Source organism: Copidosoma floridanum, unplaced genomic scaffold, assembly GCF_036245765.1.
Source record: "Copidosoma floridanum isolate Cflo_tuat_1 unplaced genomic scaffold, Cflo_Japanese_pri ptg000009l, whole genome shotgun sequence".
Lineage (NCBI taxonomy): Eukaryota > Metazoa > Arthropoda > Insecta > Hymenoptera > Encyrtidae > Copidosoma > Copidosoma floridanum.
Genome location: NW_028321886.1, coordinates 6,423,269 through 6,446,973, shown reverse-complemented (window position 1 = coordinate 6,446,973; position 23,705 = coordinate 6,423,269). Strand labels below are relative to the sequence as shown.

Here is a 23,705-nt window from a genome sequence, read left to right as displayed (position 1 = left end):
TCGTTGCTGCGCGCTGTAACACGCTGATCTTTACGTAATTCTTGAAATTCGTAATTCTTAATTCTCGATATTAAAACTCAATCATTCACATCACTGAGTACCTTTACGTCAATTAAATTTTCCTGCTCTCTTTTTACTATTTCTGGCAAACAAAATGGGAATTATTGATCGGCAATAAAATGAAAAAAAACAAACGTCTGTTTGACAATAAGTCACTGGTCGCAACGCATTGTTTATACATACCGCGAGAAGTAAACAAAGCTCGGAATATAATTTGGAAGCGACGCAAGAGAGGGTAATTTACCGAGAAAAGCCATGCAAGAATTTTCGTAACAATGGCATAAATATTATAAAGAGCGGGGGGTGATCGGAATGTGTCGCGTACACGAAGAGCCAAGGGGCCGAAGCTTGAAAAACTGCCCATTCCATAAATTTTTTCCGGCGAGTCAAACGAGCCGAGAGCAAAAGGAGAGAAAAAAATGCGACAGGCGACGACGCGTGCGAATTCCACGACGCACTTACACGCTTACAATATTATTGTATGTGCGTTGGCTCATATATAATATACTTTCGTACAAATAAATACATATGCACGTCCCATGCGCGTACAATACCCATGAACCCATTCATGTACAGAAAAACGTGTCGAACCGTTAGCGACAATTGCCGGGAGTATAGAGAAATATAGAGATCATAACTTCCTTGAACACGTCCGCCAATACTATTCAATAATTGGCGAACGATGCGAATAAGTACACCGTCATCGATGGGAACATTACTTCGATATCATCGCACAGAGATTTATGTACACCGATGCGTGAGCTGCAGCGAAAGAGATCAAGAGTGCGGGTACAGCCCGACAAGCCGGCCGGTGTAATGTGCGAACGTGCAGGCCGACGTGTCATGCGTTTCAAAAGTTACTTATACATATTTCATTTGTTCAGCGTGTGTGTCCCTCGTTGTACTTTTATATACGGGACTAAAGTTCTCGCGTCCGCGCATATATTTCCGACTTTTCAGTGGATATATGGTAAGTATACAATATATACGCGAAGAGAGATTGTGCGCGTGGGTATGTATGGCGCTGGGTAAAAGTAATCTTGGTCGGCGCGGGGAGTCCTTTAATCGGAAATTTCCTGTATTTTCTGGTATTAATTTACTTCCGTAAAATCCGTCGTTTTTTTTTTTTTTTTTTTTTTTTTTTTTAAAATCTTGTTTTCCTTGCTCGTTTAGAAAAGTCAGACGACTAATGTAATTATTTTATTACGTAAGTTTATCACGCGGGCGTATTTTTATATAAATTGCGATGGAATCACGGGTGGCCTCTGTTGGAGCCTCTGTTTGCAACAAGTGTCGTATGGTTGGATAAATGGTTTTATTCAAACACGAAAGAGGAATAATTACGTGTATCTCAATGGTAAAATGTAATTTGAGGATATGATGAAAATTTATGCCCCGACCATTGCCGAGCCACGCTTATACACTTACGCATTATGCATTATAATTTCAAAATTAAAGTTTCAGGTGGTTGCCCGACGTTTTCGAGGCCATTTAACTTTTTAATATAGTATTACAGCCTTAAATGTCAAGTTTTACATGAAATAACTTTTAAATATGTACTTATTCGGTGACCCAGGGCTTTTTGCATATTTTCAATTCTGACACAATATAAATGTGATGCCGGTAAATATACGCCGTATTAGAATACATAAGTATAGTGTATACCCCACAGATTAGCATCATGTACTTCCATTTGAAAATATGTATGAGATGTTTAAATGAAGTATTTAAAGTACTATTTCTTCGTAACAATACTTGCACTGAAATCATCTCGTTTCAATATTTTATTCCCCGTATCCCTCTATACACAAGCAAATCATATTATTTGTATGATTTTAAAGACACGCAGTTACGTCCACGTGATTGTTTATAAATAATCATTCATAGGTTATTTCAAAAGTAATAAATTATACGTGTCATAAATTATTTTTCATTTTGTTTATTTCATTCGTGTAGATAACTGCTTCTACATTAAAAAAAAAAACAAAAAAAAATGTTTTTATCACCAACACAGACGAGTATGAGCAAAATAAACAAATAAGTTTTTTATCCATTCTTTCCTGTTCTCGTTTAATTTAAAATTCGCGGCCTTCGACTGGCAAGGCAATACTAAAATAATATCATTAAATATTAGTGGCAATGCAGATTAAAGACGTGCACTATATGAACGTTAATGTGTTTGTCGTTTGAGGAAAATAAAATATAACTTGACTTTACACGAGAGTAAAAATCAATATAGTCAACTTAAGTGTACTACAGCATTATAAATTCATTTACTTAACCTCCTTTCGTTGTATACATGTACGTGTGATATATACTTGTACTCCCAACATTAACACAAAACTACACGTATTGGATTTAAATGGTTCAATAATTTTAATTACACCCACGTATCATCGATATTTTGCAAATTAGCCAGAAACCAAAAGAAAAGGGCACTCGAACGATCTTAGGTATTTTTCAATGAAACGCACTGGGGTGAAAAAAAATTTAAAAACATCGGGAGCAATTTCGTTGGCAGCATATATTTCAAGATTTTTTTTTTTCTCCCATTTTAAAATTCAAACGCTCGTATAATAAAACTTTGGCCACGGCGAATGCAAATTTTTACTGCCGCCAATAAAAACCAACGGCCAGTGTGTTTTTTTTTCTTTTTTTTTCCAACTTTAGAATATCATACACCGTTACTGAGCGCATAATACTCGCGATATTTGCTAATTTTTACGTCCTCCTTGGAATAAAAAAAGAAAAAAAAAAAAAAAAAAAAAAAAAAAAAATCAACAAACCAACATCGAAACGACTCTTTCTTACATTATAATATGTGTTTGAACAGAGAGGGGGAGTATGACGGATGGTAATTCTCTATTCTCTGCGTCGTGGAAAACGCGCGTACAATTGTCGGTGTTTCCGGGCTCCCGTACAGCGAATAAACACACACGGGATGCGCCGTCGTCGTCTCGTCATCGCAGTTGCATAACTCACGCGTGCACCAGCACCGGAGGAGCAAGCCGACGTCCAGCTAGTGAACGCGAGCACACACACATACACGAAGGGTGGCCCGTTCAAGTATTTACGAGCGGCGCCGAGGCTCGCATTAGTATTTATAAGGACCCGGGTCGTTTGGAGTTCTCCTCCTCCCCTCGTAGGTATATTTGTACTCTGGTGCACGCACATACCCATGCACACACATACACGTTTTAAAGACGAGCTGACGGGAGGCTCTTTATGTCCCTCTGAGCAAACGAGAGCGCCTCTTTTTCTTGTCTCATTTATGTATACGTGCATATACTCTGCGATATACACGCACCTATGTATGTTGAATACCCGCGAGAGAGTTGAACTTGCTTACGATGTCAAGTTTCCGAGCCTTAAGTATTCGTTCGACAATGGACTCTAAAGTTTGATTTCACGACTCCTTGGTTGACCAAGGACGCACACTTTTTTTGCAAGTTGCAGAGTCTACCCTCGACAGTACATACCCAATATCTATATATGGGTAGGCAATGTGCGCTGTGAATGCAGGGAGAGAGGGGGAGGCCACAAAATTTACGGCGGATGCATTTTATTTCCAATTGAGCAAATTACACGTGTTTTTCATCCGGTCTGACTGGCTTACCTTGTCTCGCTGTTACTACTGCCGTTACGGCAGTGTACCTATTATTATAATAATAATGCGCCTGTCTACAACCTGTATAACAATCGAAGATGCTGTGTGTAACATGGACAAGTTTTTGCACCCTAGAGAGGTGTACATACGCGTGTGATGAACCGAAAAACTGATGGACTGGTGGTGTGTCTGGAAATGTAATTTACAAATTCCGGAATAATGACGGCAGTAGCAGCAGCAGTAGAAGCGAGGATGGAAAAAAAAAAAAGATAAACGTTCGCTGCTTAACAGATTCAACGATGTTGCATGTGCATGGGAGTATATGTTATACGGGGCCGTTTTACATACAATAAAATGCAAATGGTTTGCAAAGAAATATTCCGAGCCATCAGCGAGAGGTAAGGAGTTATCGTGTACATCCCGCATATGCTGCACCTGTATTACACGTATATATACGTACAGTACTGCAAGCCGTTGTTGGTGTATGTGTATCTCGAGGGTAATTGAGACTTATTCGGATGTAAAAACAGCGCTAAATCATATGGTCGGTTTGTTGGTATTGTTTTCCTTTTTTTTTTTTTTACTCAGGAAATAAAACTTTAATTTACTCACCTGCAGCGGAGAACAATGGAAATGATTCGAGGGAAACTAGATGGAGAGGGATTTAGCCTTATCGTAAATGCGATCGTTTGACTGTGTAATTGATTCCGAGGAAGGAGAGAGGAAAACGAGGTTTTTCCGCAACACGGCCGGAAGAAGCTGCGTAACGAAGAGCTGTACAGGTATTTTTGGTAGACAGGTGATTTACGAGGGGGCCTGCGAATCAATATACGGATAATTCTTCGAGGAGGGAAACAAAAAATGATGCACATTACACGAAACATGTGTGCGCGTGTTTATAAAAAAAGGCGAGGCAGTAGTTGAAGTATATAGGTATGCATTGAATAGAAAAAGAGGATGGAGGCAAGTATACATAATATGAAAATCAGGAGACACACACACACACACACATTTTATTACCGACAGCCGCAAAGTCTCACGAGGTTCCGACGTCAATTATATCTACAGAATAACTTAACGGTCCCTTGGAAGCACAGACTCAATGGCTTATTCAGGCGTTCGTTGGCTCATGCATACTTTCCTCGAGTATGCGTTAAATAATAAAGGCCATTATCGTACGACGCGCAAGCGCGGCCCGTGACGTAATCCAACAGCAGCCGACAACGACGTTTGTCGGAACTTTTAGACATATTGTACCTATTGTACCAACAATATGTGTTAAACTTACATAGGATACGCGCTATCCTATCCGTATACACATTCTTTGGGAATAAAAAGTTGGGCGGCCCACTTATACATAGCCATTGTACACGTAACTTTACCCTCGATACGTGTGGGCGTGTGTAATCGTTTGTTAGCCGGTTACCGTATAAGTTACCTATATTGCCTTGGTCGATAATTTAACAAAGGTTTTTCCTCTCATTGGTTGATTTTCCAATGAAAAATTGAAATTTGATTGACAAAGTATGATATATATGCTGGAAATCTTGGACCGCGGGCGGGTAACCAACCATGTATTTCTTTTTCTTATTTCCAACCATACTCCAAATGAAGAAAACGTCGTCAGAAAGTTTGAAGAAACAGGGGCAAAAGATGATTCCGTCTATCCCGGAGTCTAGCTCATATATATTTTTTTTTCTTACATTCTCCAGATGCAAAGTATAAATATATGTAGGCGCATGAATATTATACGCTCACCCACACGTGCGCCCGTGTATTCGCGAAGATAAAAAGAATGAGGCGCGCTTTTCATACGAGCGCGCTTTTCGCGACGAGAGCGGAGGGAGGGAGAAAGAAAGCTCGCGCGCGGAATATGACGGCGGTGACGTCAGCCTGAATATTTGAAGGGGGCGAAACTTCAAAAGAACACGTGTTGTACTCGCTCCACCTCCCCCCCCAACCCCTTGCCCGGGACGTCGTTTAAATAATGCAAAGTCAACTTACACTCGCGAATCTCCCCTTCCCTCGCCTTTTCTCGCTCTTCCCTCTTTCGTGCATCTGCTGCCGAAAAAAAAAAAAAATAAAAAATAAAGAAAAATCGCAAGAAATACCTGCCACTGTACCCTATACTTACGGCTCAGCCGTGCGAAAAAATAAAAAAGCACTGTTTTTCTCTTCACGTGGAAAATCATCATCGGGTCCGTACGCATGTATATAGATGCGGAAAACGAAAGTTGTTCGTCTTGAGAGCGAATCGAGAGGAGGCCACTCGGCAACTTCTCTTTACTTCGCCGATACCACAACGAAAGCGTGTGTATACATGTGTATACCATCGCTGGTCTGCCTAGCAGGTCCCTTTGGCTGTGAGTTTAGCCGCTCCTCCAGCGATCGATGCCACGCGACCGCGCTTTTTTTCTTCTTCTTCTTCTTCTTCTTCTTCTTAACCTCGCGATGAATGAAGCGCCTTGGCTATATATACCACCGTTGCTGCGATTCTGAATCGGCACTCGTCGCTAGATTATAGGCGCGTTGACGGCCCTTTCGTCGTATAGTATAGCGATACGAGGGACGAGCTGGTATCTACATAGTTTGCGATTATTGTTTTTCCGGAATTTTAATTTATATACGTATGCTCCGCTGTATCCCTGGGATACGTGTATAATAATATGTTATTGTATACTCGAGGCAAACACGGACGTGACGTGTTTAATATATTAATATCGAAGCGCTGAAACTTTGTGTGCCAAGGGAAAATAATAGTTTCAAAGGCTTTAGTCCATAGGTGAGGTACATAGTATGTGCTCTTTTTCACGTGGATATACGTATATTAATATTGCAACACTGGTACGCGCTTCTTTATAAATAATTTCCAAGAGAGCTTTGCACAGCAGAGCTTCTTTTCATCAATATAATTATACACATTGGACGAGAAGGAGTTTCTTTTTTTTTTTCACGTATAAAATTACAATAATCGGTGTGGATGAGGAATTTAACCAGCTGCAGCCGCCCATCGTGCGTGCGCTTATCATAAAAATATTATTGTATGCTTAGCTGCGTCTCGCCCGGGCTCTCCATATCCGAGTTATTCGTGTTCTCGGCCTTGCTTTGCGCGCCGTGTGTACCCATCACATGTTATACACCGCTCTTTTTTTATTTTATATGCCTAAATATTGAAAAATTATCTTTTAAAAATACATTACGCGTACAATTTTTTTTTTTTCTTCTTTTATTAGGTACATTTGAGGCTCTAAAAATATACACCGATAAGGTTTTTCCATATTTTTGGGGAATCATGTATAGGCACAATGGTGATGATTATTTTTTTTTTTTAATGAAAAGGCCACACCCTGGCGATAAGAATTCCACGCAATAATCATAGTTACAAAGAAATAAAATTCAAACTGGGATAATACCTGTACGATATTAAATTAATTTCAAAAGATATCAAGGGGGGGAGGGTAATTAAACACTGGCACATTTTGTTGGAAGTCTCGTTTAGGGTGAAAAAAAGGGAATGGCTGGATCATCAGCGCACCTGGTAACTATATTTATATTCCTAATAACAAGTAGATATGGGGTATGCGCGGAAAATCCGAGAGAGAGGACCACGTAGGTGTCAGTGCAGGGCAAGAGGCGGTATAATAGCACTGCAGCAGGTAAATGTGTACAACATATATGTATAAACGTACGGAGAGAGGGGAGGGGGGAAATATCGCAAACAAAGAGAGAGGGTCGCAGCGCTCGGAAAATCGCGAGCGCGCGCATTTAGGCCGGGCATCAGCAGCAGCGCGCGAGCGCCGTCGCGCAGCTTTTTAGGGACCACCCACTTTGTATTTGCGATCTATGCTTTTCCGCCTGGCATTTTTTAGCCCCGATTGGCCGATCTTTCTCCATCCCTCTCTCGACCACCCCCACCTCCTCTCTTTCTCACTCCACCTCCCACTCCTCATATCTACCTCGTGCTCTCTATTCTCTCCCGTATGGTATATAGGTGCACATGTTACACGTTGATCCCCCCCCCTCTCCAACCCTCTCATGTACCCATTCCGAACTGCATGCACGCAGTGGACCGACTCTGGAAAGCTCTCCTCTCGAATCTCCGCTGAAATGCATTACATCGAGAGAGATCGGCATCGTACTTTCAACTCTTTGGTTGCATTACAAGGTATAAGTATAATTAAACTAACCACTGCATTCCGTGGGCTGATTCATTTTTTCACTGCCGGTGTGATTGTGCACGTACATGTATATACGTAGCACTCGAACATTTTAGTCGTAGTACTTGCTGGATGAGGATGCATTTTTTTTACAATTTTTTTTTCCCCTCAATGCATTGCCGGATACCGTGCAACCGAGCGCGATCTATTTTTGCCGTATTGGCATAAGTATGGTGGAAACTCGCTATACTAAGCATACATTGTTTTTTTTTCTCCCTCGGCACTGTTTTAATTAACGATTGTTGGCTTCGATTTTTCTCCCGGATATGCATTACGTTTCAAGGGCCCTTACGTGCAGGGCCTTTTTGCGCAATCGTACGCCAAGTATAGGTATACCCATCTGTTATCCAAAGTTATATGAATGAACAAATACAGTGATGTGAAAATGTTGTAATTTATCGAAACACATCAAAGAGGATACAGTATAGTATATTTCGATAAAAACAAAAAACAGCAAAAGGCCGAAAATCAGATTGGCTTTTCAGTAAAAGGCGAAGATAGCGTCGTGCCGGCTTTTCGTTTTTCGCGCGCCATGACAAAGTTTCATGATACAATCATCATCGGCGACGCTTCTTTCGGCACCCCTTCGCTCTTTCTCTTTTCTTACATTCCAACCGATGGCCTACCCTTTGGCTCTTCCCTCGTTGTTTTTTTATAACGTATACTTATACATTTCCGTGTACAACTGCCACCGAGGAACCTACTTAACGTCATGCTCTTTTTTTTTTATACCTCGTCTCTCATTGTATATATATACACGCGCACAGTGCATGCTGCTACATGGTTGTAGCCATATAGAGCATCCGACCAAGGGTAAGATCTTACGTAGAGGGTGTACAGCACCTCGATCCTCTCCCCCTCCACTTTGTCGCTCAAACGGGGCACGTCATTCTGCATTATTTTCATTTTATCGTTGGCAATCTTTGCTAATGCAGTCCTCCCCCACGCCCCTCAACCTCCACGTCCTCCTCCTTATTCTTCCGTTTCACGTGTATGTACACACACCCACACACAAAGTTCTCGAGAGAGAGTCCCGAGTCACCGGCAAACCCTTTTTAGCTTCCATTTGAATATTTTATGTACCAAGTGGCCGTGCCTTGCCGAGCAATATATATATATGTAGAGGGTGGGGTTGCGGATTGACGCGCCGCCTGCAAGGATACGGCAAATTCCGGTCGACGCCGGGGCTCCAAGAACTTGGGCGAGAACTTCCCCGCTCCGCAACTATCTGCCAAACCTGTGCGGCCCACACCACAGCCACCAGTCATGCGTGTACGTGAATGGATTGGCCGCTTTGATCCTATTTGTGTGAGCTCTGCCAATGTATTTGAATGCTCGTGCGATTACTTATTTAAGGGTTTTTTTGGGGGTGTTTTTTTTTTTTCGCGATATCGACGTTCGATGAAGCGATAAGAAGCAACTCTCGACCACTGGATTGGGGTATTTGGTGACTGTATGAAAATACAATCGCTTGTCATTTATTTCCAGGTTATTGCACGCGCCAAAAAAAAATGAAGAAACTGTTTCTCAATTCGTTGTTTTCGAGTTCAACATACAAAAATAAGTTTTTCATTTTTCATCCCAACTAATATTGCTATATAGCTATGAAGAGAATAGTATAAAATATACGTTACAACTTGCCCGATTCACTTTGACTTGAGAGACGCGCGTAAGTGTACTTGTTACGTCTAGAGTCGAAAGATTTCAATCAGAGTCTCATAAATTTAAATGGTCAAGTACAAGCGAGCGAGCACGTATGTATTAATTATGTGTACATCTTCAATGATAAAACAACTTATGTCAACTGCGGAATATCGATGATGATGAGAGGGACTCTGAGGAATATTAAACGTCGGACGTATAAAGCATCTGGAACCGGCATCTATACTTGCATACAGCGAGTATAAAATAATTTAATATAAATAAGTTTCGAAGCAGCCGGTTGACAGGTAAAAAACGTAAACGGCAGGATTGTCTTATTACTCTAGTCTCTTCTGTGTGGTTGGCTTTGGATTAAAAAAAAAAAATAGTACGTCATGACGATGCATTCCAATAAGGTAAAAGTGGTGGCCAAGTACAGAGCAGCAGCCGAGCGGTGAATTATTAATGCCACCCTTAATTGGATGTATGAATTATTAATTTATATTTACAATAAAAGCTACAGGCGCGCATACATCGTTTGGGCAGCTGAAACGGGAAAAAAGGGGTGTGCAAGAGCAGTAAAAGAGAAAGAGGACAAGAAATGATACGTTAAACGCTAATTTCAACAAATTTTACATTTATTTTTTCTGCCCATACCCACGTATAACCCTCACAGTTTTGAATAACTGTAATTTGATCCACGCAGTATTGACACGTTAATCGGGGGTTGAAATGATTTTTTCCTTCTTTGAGAGGCTTGAAAAAGAATTAATGCATTTATTATTTATACCCCATTACACAGTGCAGTTCAATTTTCGACAAGTATGAAGAAAAAAAAAGTGTCACCCATGATTTAATAATATAGAAATTAGAATTAGCAGTAAAAAAAACGAATGGCGATACTATTAGTTTTGCTGGTGCTGAGCAATCGGTCGACTCGAGCATCAATAAAACATCATCGTCTCGAAATTTTCAGGTCCACGTAACATATCGAGTTTGCAAGTTTTTTTTTCTCCAATTGACATTTTCCAACCTTACGACTCCGCAAATGATAAATTAATACCTTGCTCGTAGATACACCAGTGCTCTTCCTCCTCCTCTTTGTCTGCTCAACACCCCCCGCGCGCCCCATCATTTCAGCAGCACTCATATGCCACCGCAGTTCACTATAGTTTTCATTAATTTTCAATATTCATGGCATTATCGCGCGATCGGCTGGCCTCTGCTCATTGAAAATTTTATATTATTGTAATAAAGCCGTCACACTCGCATCGCCGCCGCCACTGACGCTCGACGTAATCGAAATTCCGAAGGTAACCACCACCAGCAGCACCGCGCGAAATAAACTTATTCAAGTGAATTGTATATATTGTACGACTCGACGCTGCTGATTTTCAACAGCCTTGTCGGGCAATTTATGTAACATCCGATCGCACTTGATGTATGGCGCGGCGTGTATCGTTTCCAATGGTGTACAGATAATATGACACGTGGATTATTCGCATTAAAAACGAGTCGCCCTCGCACCCTGGTATATAATATAAAACCCAAAAAACAGCCGAGAGAGAGATGGGTGACGCGGTGGTACAGGACCGAGGCAGCCTGTCCAGAGAGAGGGAGGGGGGGGAGGAGCGGATGACAGGACAGAGAGGCCAAGGGATGAAGAGGGTGTGGGAAGTCACGCAGTAGTCGCGAGGATGGCGGTGGGGGGGGGGGAGATATAATCGAGTAATCTCAAAATTTAATTTCTATCGGTCCGGCCGACGCGTTCGACTTTCGTATCGCCGGTTTTTGCGACAGCTCGCCGAATCTAATTTATTTCCCTGACACGCCGCGGCTACCCAGTTGGCACCACGCGGCTTCTGATTATCATCCCTCCCACCCCCGGCCCCTGTCCACCTTTCTCCGCGTGCACATGTATGTGTATATACCTTTACGCGCGTGCTCGGTAATGTGAAACTCGTCCCGATCGAGTTTTCGCTGCACATTGAAACACATCGAGCACACAAGGCCCATTCGTCGCTGTATATATATATACATTACATTTTTTTCCTCCCTTGTATTATTTTTGGTCAGCTCGAGTAGAAAAGGATCTTTTGGAAAATATTGTCAGAAGAATTATTATCCTCCTTGCATCAAGAGTGGACGCAGCTTCACTGCACATAAATAAGTCGGGGATCGGTCCCGCTCTGATTATCTCCAAGTGATGCTTAGCACCGTGGGACTATCTATCCTGTTAGATTTTACGCAAAAAAACAATACAAGGTCGTTTTATACATTATTTACTTTGGGAAACGTAAAGGAAAAAAAAAAAAAAAAAAAAATCACTGCAAACGGACATGCCGAAGACTGCCAGCAGGATTGACGTATACACTCGCGTGTAACGGCATGACAGCCCCGGTCTCGCGTATAATATATAATCCAGCAGTATACATGGGATCCCGCGGAAGTCGGTAAGTCATCGGTATAACGCGCAGGCAGCGGTGCAACGACACTTTGGGTGTCTCGCGCGGCGGCCCGGGGAGATGCAAATGCCCCAGTGTACTTTCGGGTGCCGCGACAGATAACGCACACACAACACGACGCGCGAGCCTGGTATATAAATCTCCTTGCGCCGCCGCGACACCGGATCGGGGAAAGCAGCATCGAAGCAATCTGCGGAATGGCCCGGTCATCCGTCCATCAAGTCTCGCGTATAATATCGAACACCGAGCACATACACGTATATATATATAGTATACACACGCCGAACTGGAGGGTGTAGGGGGAGAAAGTACGGACGCGAGAGGGCGCGGACAGGGGGTTGCTCGGTATTTATGCGAGTTTCGATGGGAAAAGGCAGCGCCCGCGGACGCGACAAGATAATTTCTGATTTATACCGAGCAGCGGCGCGCGATTCCTCCCCCTTGTACTGCAGATGCCCTCGGCCACGCGGTTCTACAACGCCATGCCATTTTGGAAATGGAAAATTTTGCAGCCGCTAAGGTTGCCCCTGCCGAACTTTCGACTTTGACGGATTACTTCTTCATACCCCCCAAACCCCTCTCACTCGGTTGCTCCTTTCTTGCGAGACTGCCGTAACCTGTGCACCCCCTTAGGGTGCAAAAAAAAGGGGGGGGGCGCACAGGTGCATATCCATGTTCTCGCGGGTTGATGCTGCCGGAGTAGGAGTGAAAAAAGGGTCTCTGCACGCCTTGTGCCATCATCGCGATCGCAAGCTGGATGATGATAACCAACAACGGCAGAAGAAACAGGAGAAGCGGGAGAGCTTCGGAAATGGAATATCGAGTTAAGTGCGTATCTACACGATGGGAGAGGTTTTTGTATGGTGTATAGCAGGTCCGGGCCACCGCTTTTTGTATACATGCGTACGTTCCGAGTATGGCCATTATAAATAAACGCGGGGAGCTCCTTTCCTACGAAGGCAATTTTCGAAATATTTAAAACACATAGTAGGCACAGCGGGTATACAAATACATGTACGTATAGCAACCCCGATGGCATTCGTATTCGTGGATAGAAGCTCGCGCGCGTATGTGCTTATTAAATATCGTGTTTATCATACGATACACATACAAACACACACTCGTTTATAGTCAGTGTATACTATATAGGACACTCGCGCTTGAAATCGTTAACCATTGGAATGTTGCTGCTGCGACGGTATAATATTAATGTCGAGCTATATACCAACAGTGTGTAATGGTATGGTAGGCGGTTTGGGATGACTCGGTTGTCCATGGGCCGTTAAGTGCTTCCCTTCGTCGAAACCTTTTTCTTCTCTCACTCTCTCGAATTCAATTTATACTTGTGATTCCCGGACTCTATTTATATTGGGTAGATGAGGACAACGATGCTGTGGAGCGTAAGTTTTTTTTTTTTTTTTTTTCATAATAAAATAAATATTTCCTTTTCACACCGAGTTATTGTGTCAAAAGACAAATGGCTACTTGTTCATCATAGGCTTACGTAAGGCGTTTTATCGTGAAAAAAATTCAATTGGCGTTGCGTCAAATGTACTGATGGACAAATATTTTTAATTTATAATTCGGTTGCGCAATCTAAAGTTAAATTCTAATTCTGGTTTGAAAAAAAAAAAAAAAAAAAAATTATACAAGATAACCAACACATGTGCACACGCGTACGTTTATGCGCTCGCGCGCGTAATCAAACGATTTATCTTCTGTTTGAACTCATAAATATTCCGTGAACGTTTAATAAAAGCTTCTCTATGCATTTAGTTTCTTCGTCTCTCTCTCTCTCTCTTCTTTATTATTCAAATATTTTTATGTAAGGTCAAATGATTAACACCTGCTTAAACATACCATTTTTTTCTTCTTCTTTTTCTTTCGTAACACGAGATGACTACGTCATTGTTGTGTCTTAGAAAACGAATGTACATGTATATTATAAGTTTTATAAAGTAGAGGACAAGAGTATTTAATCGTCGATTCTTAGAGTTACTACGGATCTAGAGGTGGACGCGTACATTATATTTGAAGGCTTGGAATACGACTATCGGTTTGACTGATGCAAACTAAAAATTGTGCTGTTGCATAAAAGATACAACTGTTAAAATCGAAAAATATATTTTAAAGGGAATTTACTAAAAGTAAAATATATTGACAAAAAAAAAATGATGCATTTCAGGTGATTATTGTATAGTTTAATAAATCGATTAATCTGAAGAATCATATGATTTGTTCGTTGCTAATTTACTAAATTGAAATAAAATAATAGTATTTGTATGTTATCACAAAAAATCTCGGAATAGATGAGTACAAAAGTTTCCTAAATTATAGTGTCATTTTTTTAATTCAGATTGCATTTTCCTTTGATGCATACTTAAAAGTGCTTGGGGAAAAAAAAAAATCATTCGATCGATTATATTCAAAAAGGAAACATGAGTATACGTTGGATGGCTCTACATTATGAGGTAAGTTTGTAACAAAATTCATACGTACTTTAATAATATTCCTATCACATTAAGACCATCTGCATATAATAATTGCAGTGGATTTATAGACAATAGTAAAATATGCATTTTATTAAATAATCGCACGAAAAACTAAAGGAAAGTCACGGCAAATTTTTCATTACGTATTAAATGTGCTGGAGTGGATATTGATTAAAAAGTTAAAAATTCCCTAGGCTGTACATTATCGAATAAATTGATATAGAAAAAAAAGATTAATAATTCGCGCATGTATGCATAATGCTATCGTAATGATTTATGCAACTGTGGCCCAGACTCTTGATAATAAGGCCATCTTGGTACTGTATCACACGAGCAAGCTATCGAACGGATGCATATTATCATCTAAAAAAACAACAACAAATTCATCCAACATCGCCCTGTTGTCACCACAAAGGGAACCGCGCTCGGTTCTCACGTGTCGCGGGTGAATTTTCCACCAACTCCCGCTCATTTCTGAAAACACGAGCCTCGCATCACCGGACGATTTCGAGAGCCTACTGCGCCGAAAGAGCGGTAAAAAATTTACGTCCCGGTGGTGCGGCCCCTCCCGCTCTTCCGCCGAAGATAACGAAAAAAAAAGGGGGCGCTCGGAAAAATAGGAGAGAAAAAGAAAGAAAACAGCGCACAAAAGCCCTTCCGTCGTCCAACACCATCACCTAAGCTGCGGCACGGGATGGAAGCGAGAGGGAGGGAAAAAGGGTGAACCGGTGCAAGGGAGGGCGCCGAAGCATTTTAATACATCAAACTTTTCAATTTGGGGCGTATCGCTCGGCGTCTCTCTGCTGTCGCGAGGCGAGAGTATAGTACACGCGTGCACGGGAGCTGTGGGGACGGGAGGAAGAAAAAAAGCGCAGCAAGGCAGTAACGAGTGTGTCCCGAGCCCCGCGTGCACGTATATATTTATACGGGCTGCGGGGGAGGGACTGACGGACGTACGAAGCGTCGAAACGATTCTTCCTGATGTATCGCTTACGTGTGTACACGGTGTACCGCGCGATCCACGCGTAGTATATAATATGTACGCGACCCCCGCGATGGAATCCTGGCCGAGGGGAATGACGCACGCACATATGTACAGTATACACACATCGACTCGACAGATAGCGATCCGCTTCTTCGCTTCGCTTCGGCCGGCGCTTGCACCATCCCCCTTTGCGACTGTGTTACACCTACACGTACGTATACTATTGCGATTGGGGGTAGGTGTGTAACCGTTGTATCGAGAGCTACGATCGCTCGCGGGAAGAGCGAACTAATTTAAAAGCGCCGCGCGCTAAAGAAAATATGTCCTCGCGTCCGGTTGCACGTATATAAATGTATATATACACCGGCACCTGCAGGGAGAAGGATCATAGCGCGCCGTTCTCGATTTACTGCCCCTCCGGTTTTTCTCTTCCTTTTGTTTATTTTGGGTTTTGTTTTGTCCTCGTCGCCACCCCTTGTACGAGCGTAACTTAACCGCGTGGGGTGCACTTTTCTCCACCCCCCCACACCCCAATCCGGGAGGGGTGAAAAACAAAAACCGGTGCACCAACCCTAACGTGCGCGATGCTTTCTGCGTTATTGCCGAAAAGGTACGTAGTATATAATACACGCATGCGAGCCGAGGGAGATTAAATTTTTCGCTCCCGCTCCCCCTCTTTTTTGCTGTTCTTTCTTTCTTCGGGCTGCTAGATGTTTTTTCGTCCATACGGGAGTGTGTGTTTGCACGCAGTGTATACATCTGTATGCGCTATAATTACATTTTTTTTTTTTTATGTACATTTATATGTACACGTGTATTAAAATAAATGAACGTTTGCGAGTTTAGTACCAATGTGTATGTTGCATATGGGTACACACAGCCACACTACCCACGTGCGTATATAAGCACTACTATTTTTGTCAGGCTCGTCCGAGCAATTTAATTTAATTTACGATCACGAGAGAATGACGACGAAGACGACGAAGAAGCGCGGAAAGGAGGGGGGAGGGGGGTACGCAATCGTCCCCCCTTACTTTTTTTCCGTCTCTCCTTGCAGCAGCGGACAATATCGCCGTCAGACGAGCGATTTTTCCTCATCCCAACAGTATATGTGTAATAGTAATAATAATAATAATAATAATAATAATAATAATAATAATAATAATAATAAACGCTCCAAGTCATTTTATCTCTGATGTTCGACGCGTAAGAAGCGTGCTACTCTTATGTATACCTGCAGTATCCACGGCTTGTAATTCTTTATTATTTTTTCAATTTTTTTTTTTTTTTTTTTTCTCATTTCTTTCTTTCTTTCTTATTTCGCTCCATTCCGCTTTATTTTTCGAGCGAGAGCCGCGTGCACTCGATATATACACCTGTATACATAGGTACCATTCTCTAGAAACTAGAGGAGCACGGAGTGCCGTAATTACTTTTGTAATTGAAGTACAGCCATTTTTAATGAGCCCCTCCCCAACCCCTCGTGTGCACACACACACACACACACACACACGATGTTTAACGGGACGTATAATATAAGGATAACGCGTCTATATGTATATTACACGTACACATGTAATATCGTGTGTGCGCGCACGACCGGTCATTACTTGTATTTATAAATGCACGTATACGTACGTGGCGGCTGAGTGCATATGTATACTTGGAAAATAAAAAGAACGGCATAGGGGGAGGGGGGGGGGGAAAGAAAAAGAAAAATAATAATCGGCCCGCGAGTAATGTGATTCCGCGAACTAGTAATAATGACTAATTGCAGTCTTAATCAAGGCGAACGCGCGGAGGAAACGGCGCGCCGCGAGTTCACGCAAATGCAAAAAAAAAGTGTAAAAAAAGAGACTCACCCTTTCCTCCTCGCGAATCATCTCGGCGATCCCGGGCTTGATGTCATCGTCGGTCAGGGAGGGCTGGCCCCCCTGGTTGGCCTGGTGGTGGTGCTGCTGCTGCTGTTGGTGGTGGTGGTGGGCCGCCTGCTGTTGGTGCTGGGCGACCGAGAGCTGTTGGGCGACCGAGTGGGCGCTCAGGTGGTTGACGGGCGTGTGCGAGCCAGCACCGGCCGAGCCCACGTGGCCGACCGACACGTGGTGGCCACCACCGGCGCCACCGGCAGACTGGCCGTGCGGGGTCGGGGGCTGCATGGGCGGCGGTGGCAGGGACAGACTGACGGGCATCTCGTGCAGGCTGATCTGAGGCGTCACGCTGATGCTCGGCACACTGGGGGAGCCGAGGCTACGCGGCGTCGAGGACGAGTTCAGGCCGTGGCTGTCGTGGCCCGTGCTCGCCGAGTCCTGCTCGTCCCGCTCGTTGCCGGCGTTGCGCTCGGGACTGCAGCCGACCGCGGTCTGGCTCGGTGAACGATCACCCGAGGTCATGCGGCGCTTCTTGCTCGCCCGGGCCGGCGCGCTCGAGCCACCGCTTGCCGCGACCGCGAGGTTGAGGCTCTCCTCGAGGCTCGGCCGGGACGTGAGCTCGTGCTCGCTGCTTACGTCGGCGAGGCCCCGTATCTTGAGGCTCTCGGCCACCTTGAGGAGCGGGCCTATCTGGTCCTGCGAGACGTTAATCTCGCCCTTGTACATGAACTCGACGGCGGCCTTGAGCTCGGGCCACTTGACGTCCTTCATAATGACGATCGGGTGCTGGCAGGGGTTGTCGAAGAAGAGGGCCTGGAAGTAGGGACTGCACGCCGAGAGGACCATCTTGTGGGCCTTGACGGAGTGGCCGTCGCAGGCGAGGGTCACGTCGACGAAGCTCTCGCTCTGTAGAAGCTGGTCGAAGACGTTCGTCAAGTTTGTCTGGTAATTGTTCCAGCGAAGGCAAAATTGCTGGGGCGAGCCGGCCCCGCTCTGGTGCTGGCTGCTACTGCTGCTGTCCGCCATCCTGCTGTCCTCCTCCTCCTCGACCTCCGCAGCCTCCACTTCTGTGGTGGACGCTGCTCTACTGTTGCTGCTGTTGTTGTTGTTGTTGTTGTTGTTGTTATCTTCTCCAGCTGTACCGGCACAGGTGTCGGTGTTTCCCGACAGCCTGCGCTCGGGTTCCTCCCGGCACTCCTCGCGGTCGGCACCGCCTCCGCAACTGCTGTTGCTCGCCGTCGTCGCCGTCGTGACTGCCGTTTTATCCGCGTAGCCGGCGTCTATCGGAACAACGGGTATTCCTCGAGCACTGCACTACATACGGCCGTACTAGCTCTCGCAACACTACAGCCTTCGCTCCTGCATCTGCAACAACATCGTTCGCGACTTTTGTCTCTTGTCTCTTGCGCATCATCACCCAACTACTACGTACAACTTACAAACAACAACATCATCAACAACAACATCGATAACAACAATGGATAACTAAAACAACAATAACAAATAACAGTTATCGCACTTGTCGGGTACCGGTGGGGGCAACAACAACGGCACAAGCACACGACTAGAAGACCCGATGAATGAACCCGGGCATTTTTAAATGTCCCGCTTTTTCGTCGTTGACCACCTGGCAGTGGGACGCGCGCACTACTATTTACATAATATCCACATGTACAGGTATAATGCGAATTATATTCGGAGCCAAATTGTGTTTGTTTGTTTGTTTGTTTGTTTTGAGGATGTCGCACGTGTATGTGTATCGTTTGGTCCCCTGCTGATGCTCTCGCACCGATGACTCCCGGAGTGTCCGTGCAGGCAGCGGATTTTACACAACTGTGTATAATATAGTGTCGGTTTCACTCGACGCACCCCTAATTCATTTTGTACCGAAACGCGGCTCCCGACGACAGCAGGACGGCTCGGTTATACGTATACATATCATACGCATGTATACTCGAAACAACATTGAACGAAACGATGATAAAGTGCATCGACAGTATTACGTCCGTTAGCGCGAGCTACGTTCGATAAGCAGACGACGATGTGCACCGCGTGACAAGCGCGTCGCGACTGAGGGGCTCCCTGCTGCTCGACGCGCCGCTTCCCGCCGGTCGCACGCCCCGTTCACCACGCGCTCTCTCTATCTCTCACGTTTCTTGGGTGATATGTATGTGTATATGTGTATACCCCAGCTGCGCGGGTGGCAAGCGCGAGGCGGCAGCTGATTCCTTCCCCTCTTGGGGCTCGTTCGCTCACCCCCACCTCCCGAGTACACATACACACACGCTTACACAGGCTATACACACGTGCATGGCGAAGCACGCGGTAGCGGCCACTCTCCTCCTCCTCGCCCAATGGTCGATGTATATAAACATGTTTACCTATATACACTACTCGCGACCGGCGTCGTCGCTCTCTCTTTCTCCGTGCAGGTGCCGAGCTTGCCGCCCCCGGCCCCACGCGGCCAGGCCCCGCCTCCCCCAGAGACCGCCTCTCGACGCCTGCCTAGCTTCGATTCTCTCTCTCTCTCTCTCTCTTCGACTCCATCCCTCCCCCCAGCCCCGGCCACCTGATTGCCTGCCTACCTGTACTGCCTACTGTATCCATATATAGCGCGCTAACCGGCAAAGAGATCGGTGTGCGCGCGCGCTCCTATGAGAAATCGGCATCAAGGGACAACCACGGCTGGCTCTGGTGGTTTGTCACTTAGTCGGAGCCCTCATTTATAAGAGGAGGGTGGTAATGATATCCATATACCGATCGGCTACCGATTCGTTGTTTTTTTTTTTTTTTCCGCTTCGGCAAAGTTTTACGGTATATATACACAAACGCGCCTTCTCGTCAGAGCTGCCGATTTTGCGTGCCGTAATTATACCTACAACTGTACACTTGTTAATTGTGCAGATAGAGGAAAAACCTGATGAAAACAATAACAATATAAGAATTGGCATTATATACGATACCGATCTCAAACGCAATCTAAGCATGCGGTTATTTAATGTCTATTAATTTTTTACATCTTCAATTGAGGGAGGGAGGGGTCGTCACTTGAAGTAGTATCTGTCTTGAATACCTTCTCGGGCCAACGATTCCGATGAAATTCCTTAAAAACGAACCGGCACATTATTTAATGTTATTTTGTGTCACGTAAGAGAAAAAAAAAAATCGCAAAACACCGTCAAGTCACACTTGATTGGTTCAGGCCTATCATAGTTAAATAACCGCATACTTATACTTGCAAAGACCCGTGTCTGCAGATATCGCAAGAGTGAGTGCAGTGTACTCATGAGATCAGAGAAGCGTGTACAGGACAGGGAAGGAGATCGAAAGAAGTCGATGGGAGGGGCTTCGGCATTCACTCGACACCGCCGTGGTGGCGGTACGATTCTCAACTTCCGTACCTATACGGTGTATAAGATATTAAAAGCGTAAGGGTGTAAACGCGAAAATGCGGGGAGAGCAGCTACAGTTTCTGACGGAAGAATATTGCTCGCTTTTTATAAAGTAAAGAGTCGGGAAAACGACTCCGGGCCTGGAATCGGCTCTTCCTCTCGCTGTTACGGTCGCGGTTGTTTCCCGCTTGTGTCTTGCGCCCTGGAGTCAGACTTATTAACTTACAAATGGTTTGAGGTCCATTTGTTTGTTTATTTATTTTTTTTCTTTTTAATTGTTGTGAAACCCGAGGGTTTTCTCTCAAAGTCTAAGTTTACCGTTGCGAGTTTCGTGGCTCCAGGGAAAAAAGTCATTTTTATCCAGCTTTTTTATACTCGTAAGCAGTGCCCGTACGGGGCTGTATCTACATGGAAATTATGTTACGGTTTGATTGTTACTTATAAAATGTACGCAGAAAACGATAAAAATTTTACTACTATCGTCGAGGACTGGAAAAACATTCTCGACGACCGAACGCGCGAATTATACCCGGTGCAGGAAAAGTACACAAAATACTTTCATTCGTAAACTGCAGAATAGTACCCAGCAATGAAAAAAAAAACATTGTCTTTCGTTTATACCTCGTGCAGATGCATTCGCCAAGTTTTCATATTTTCATTGGCACTAAAATTTCGCGGTGCAACAAAAGGGCGGAAAAATGAATTCACAACGCAATAGACCGTGTTGAGTATATAATATATAATATACAGTCGAGGAGATGAGAAAATGTTGCACGCGGGAAGTCGAAAAGCCGATGAGACTCGTATGAAAAACCAAGAAAGAAATACCAAACGGACCATGAAAGTGTATAGGTGATGGGTCGAAAAGACGAGCTCGGGGCTGGTCATAACGCGCGCGCATATTTCTCATATCGCACATTCGCCGATGTATAAATACACTTTTTACCACCCACTTTTTCTCCCTCTCCCCGACGGCAAAATCACACACATATATATTATTGTACGAGCCGAGCTAGCTATACTGTACGTTACGCGATGGGCCATAAATTTTACTGCGTAATATTGTTTAACTGCAAACGGTATGGATACACGTATACACCAACTAACGCCCTCGGCTGCTGCTTTTGCGTACACGTACCCTATACATTATATTTATAAAACACTATGTCTTGCGTGTAAGGCACGACCAATCTACGAGGTGCCGGAGCAAAAGGTGCTTGATATTATTTATCTGTTATCATATCCAAGATCTGTAATTTTTTAATAAAATTTCAGCCCATTTGGATCATAATAACTTGAGTCGGTCGAAATACTTGATGACGTACGTACATACATCCATCCACACATATACCATGTGATCAACTCACTAGGTTCAAAATTTGTTTTACACTAAAAACAGACGATTTATAAGTGATTACACTTTTTGCTCTGACAAAATTATAAAAGGCACTCCCGTACATTGGTCATGGCTAATAATACAACCCATTCGTATAGGACGAGCAAAGGGAAAGAAAATGTCTTTGGCAGGTCGTACGTTTTTTTCCTTCATACTGTACACGTGTATGCGTTACATTGTGCAATCTCGAGTGCAACGTCGATGGTACAGCCTATACGATGGTCAGTGATTTCAATGAGGATGAGCCACGAAACGGGGCCATTCCCGATCGTTCGCAGCATTTGTGTGATGTATACGCATACCTGAAAGCCCACATGCGTGCTGATTCGTTACTCACGTCTTACATATGTGTGTGCTCGTTTGGGTAAATTACAGATGCTGCGCCCCTGCGCTACACTCTCGCGTGCTCTGGTGCATTTTTGCGAATGGGTACACTTACACGAGCGAGGGAAAAACGATTGGTTACGGGCAACGTGGATTTTGTATTTTAATCCACAATCAAGGCTTTCATATTATTCCTTTGTGTGGAGGTGCAACCGAATCAAGGACCAGTGCGAATATAGAATCCGCACATGGTGTATACTCGAGGCGAAATAGCAGTAATCATAATGAAGAGTTCGACGAACGAGAAACGTGTTTTTTCATACACTTCGATCGCGATAATTACAGGGAAGGGGGGCATATTAAACGAGGAAAAAGAGAGAAAAGCGCCGAGTCTCGCGAGAAGTTTGTAAAATCGCGTCAATTATACGAGCCAATGTCAGGAGGAGGCTTTGAAATATGAATTTGCAAGAGGTACAAACGCGATTAGCCGTAAAATGCATGACGTTTCTTGCGCTTGTAACATAATATATGCCCGCGAGCGATACTGGGGGAACGACGTCTATTGAGTTTTCGCCCAAACGGGCAAAAATCGCATTATTTCGCGAATAACTTATAGAGCAGTGGGTACATTATGTACCTGTAAGGCGCTATTAAAAGCGTTCGCTGGCTGCAATTGAAACGCGAGATCTTTCGAGAGTGCATATTTCATAGCGCGATCTTAAACGAGACGCAGTAACGAAATTTTGGCGTTTAGCTAGAAAACTTTGACTTATTTTCACCGGAGTTGTTACTATTTCGGTGACAGCCGTGTGCAGAGGTATAGCATCGTCGCGTGTATTAATTAAAGATATCCTTGCTTCGGTCTAACATTGTCTCTGCTTATTAAAAAAAAAAAAATGGCAAAAAATGGCAAAAAATGGCCAACACGACTCGGTAAATCGTACACGCGAGTTTTGAAAGCGCGGGTTGAGTGAACCCAACGGGCAGGCAAGTATTGGCAACATTTGAAACGACGGACGCTTCGGGTGGACAAATATATATATATATAGAGGCACGTGTCAGAGAGCCAAAGAGTCCAAAACAAAGCTTCGTAGCCGAGCTACAGCCTATGTATCTATACGTGTGCACTGCAAGCTTCTCTTTAATCTTGAAGCTAACGAAATTTCGCGATTTTTAATTATTAACCTATTTACCCCCTTTTTTTCTCCCTCGATTGCAGAACGAGTATTATGAAACTCGCGCAGTTAGCGCAACATGT

The 23,705-nt window shown here is 44.0% G+C and overlaps 1 protein-coding gene across 1 annotated transcript in view; it reads right to left on the bottom strand.

Annotated features, from left to right (window-relative positions):
- The window catches only part of LOC106635937 (protein bric-a-brac 1), a 177,553-nt gene extending 159,116 nt beyond the window's left edge, over positions 1-18,437 (bottom strand). Inside the window, exon 1 of the mRNA XM_089589824.1 lies at positions 17,330-18,437. Within this exon, the coding sequence (XP_089445950.1) occupies positions 17,330-18,361 (1,032 nt within the window). The 5' untranslated portion in view covers positions 18,362-18,437. The remainder of the gene's footprint in view (positions 1-17,329) is intronic.
- Positions 18,438-23,705: the final 5,268 nt, after the last annotated feature.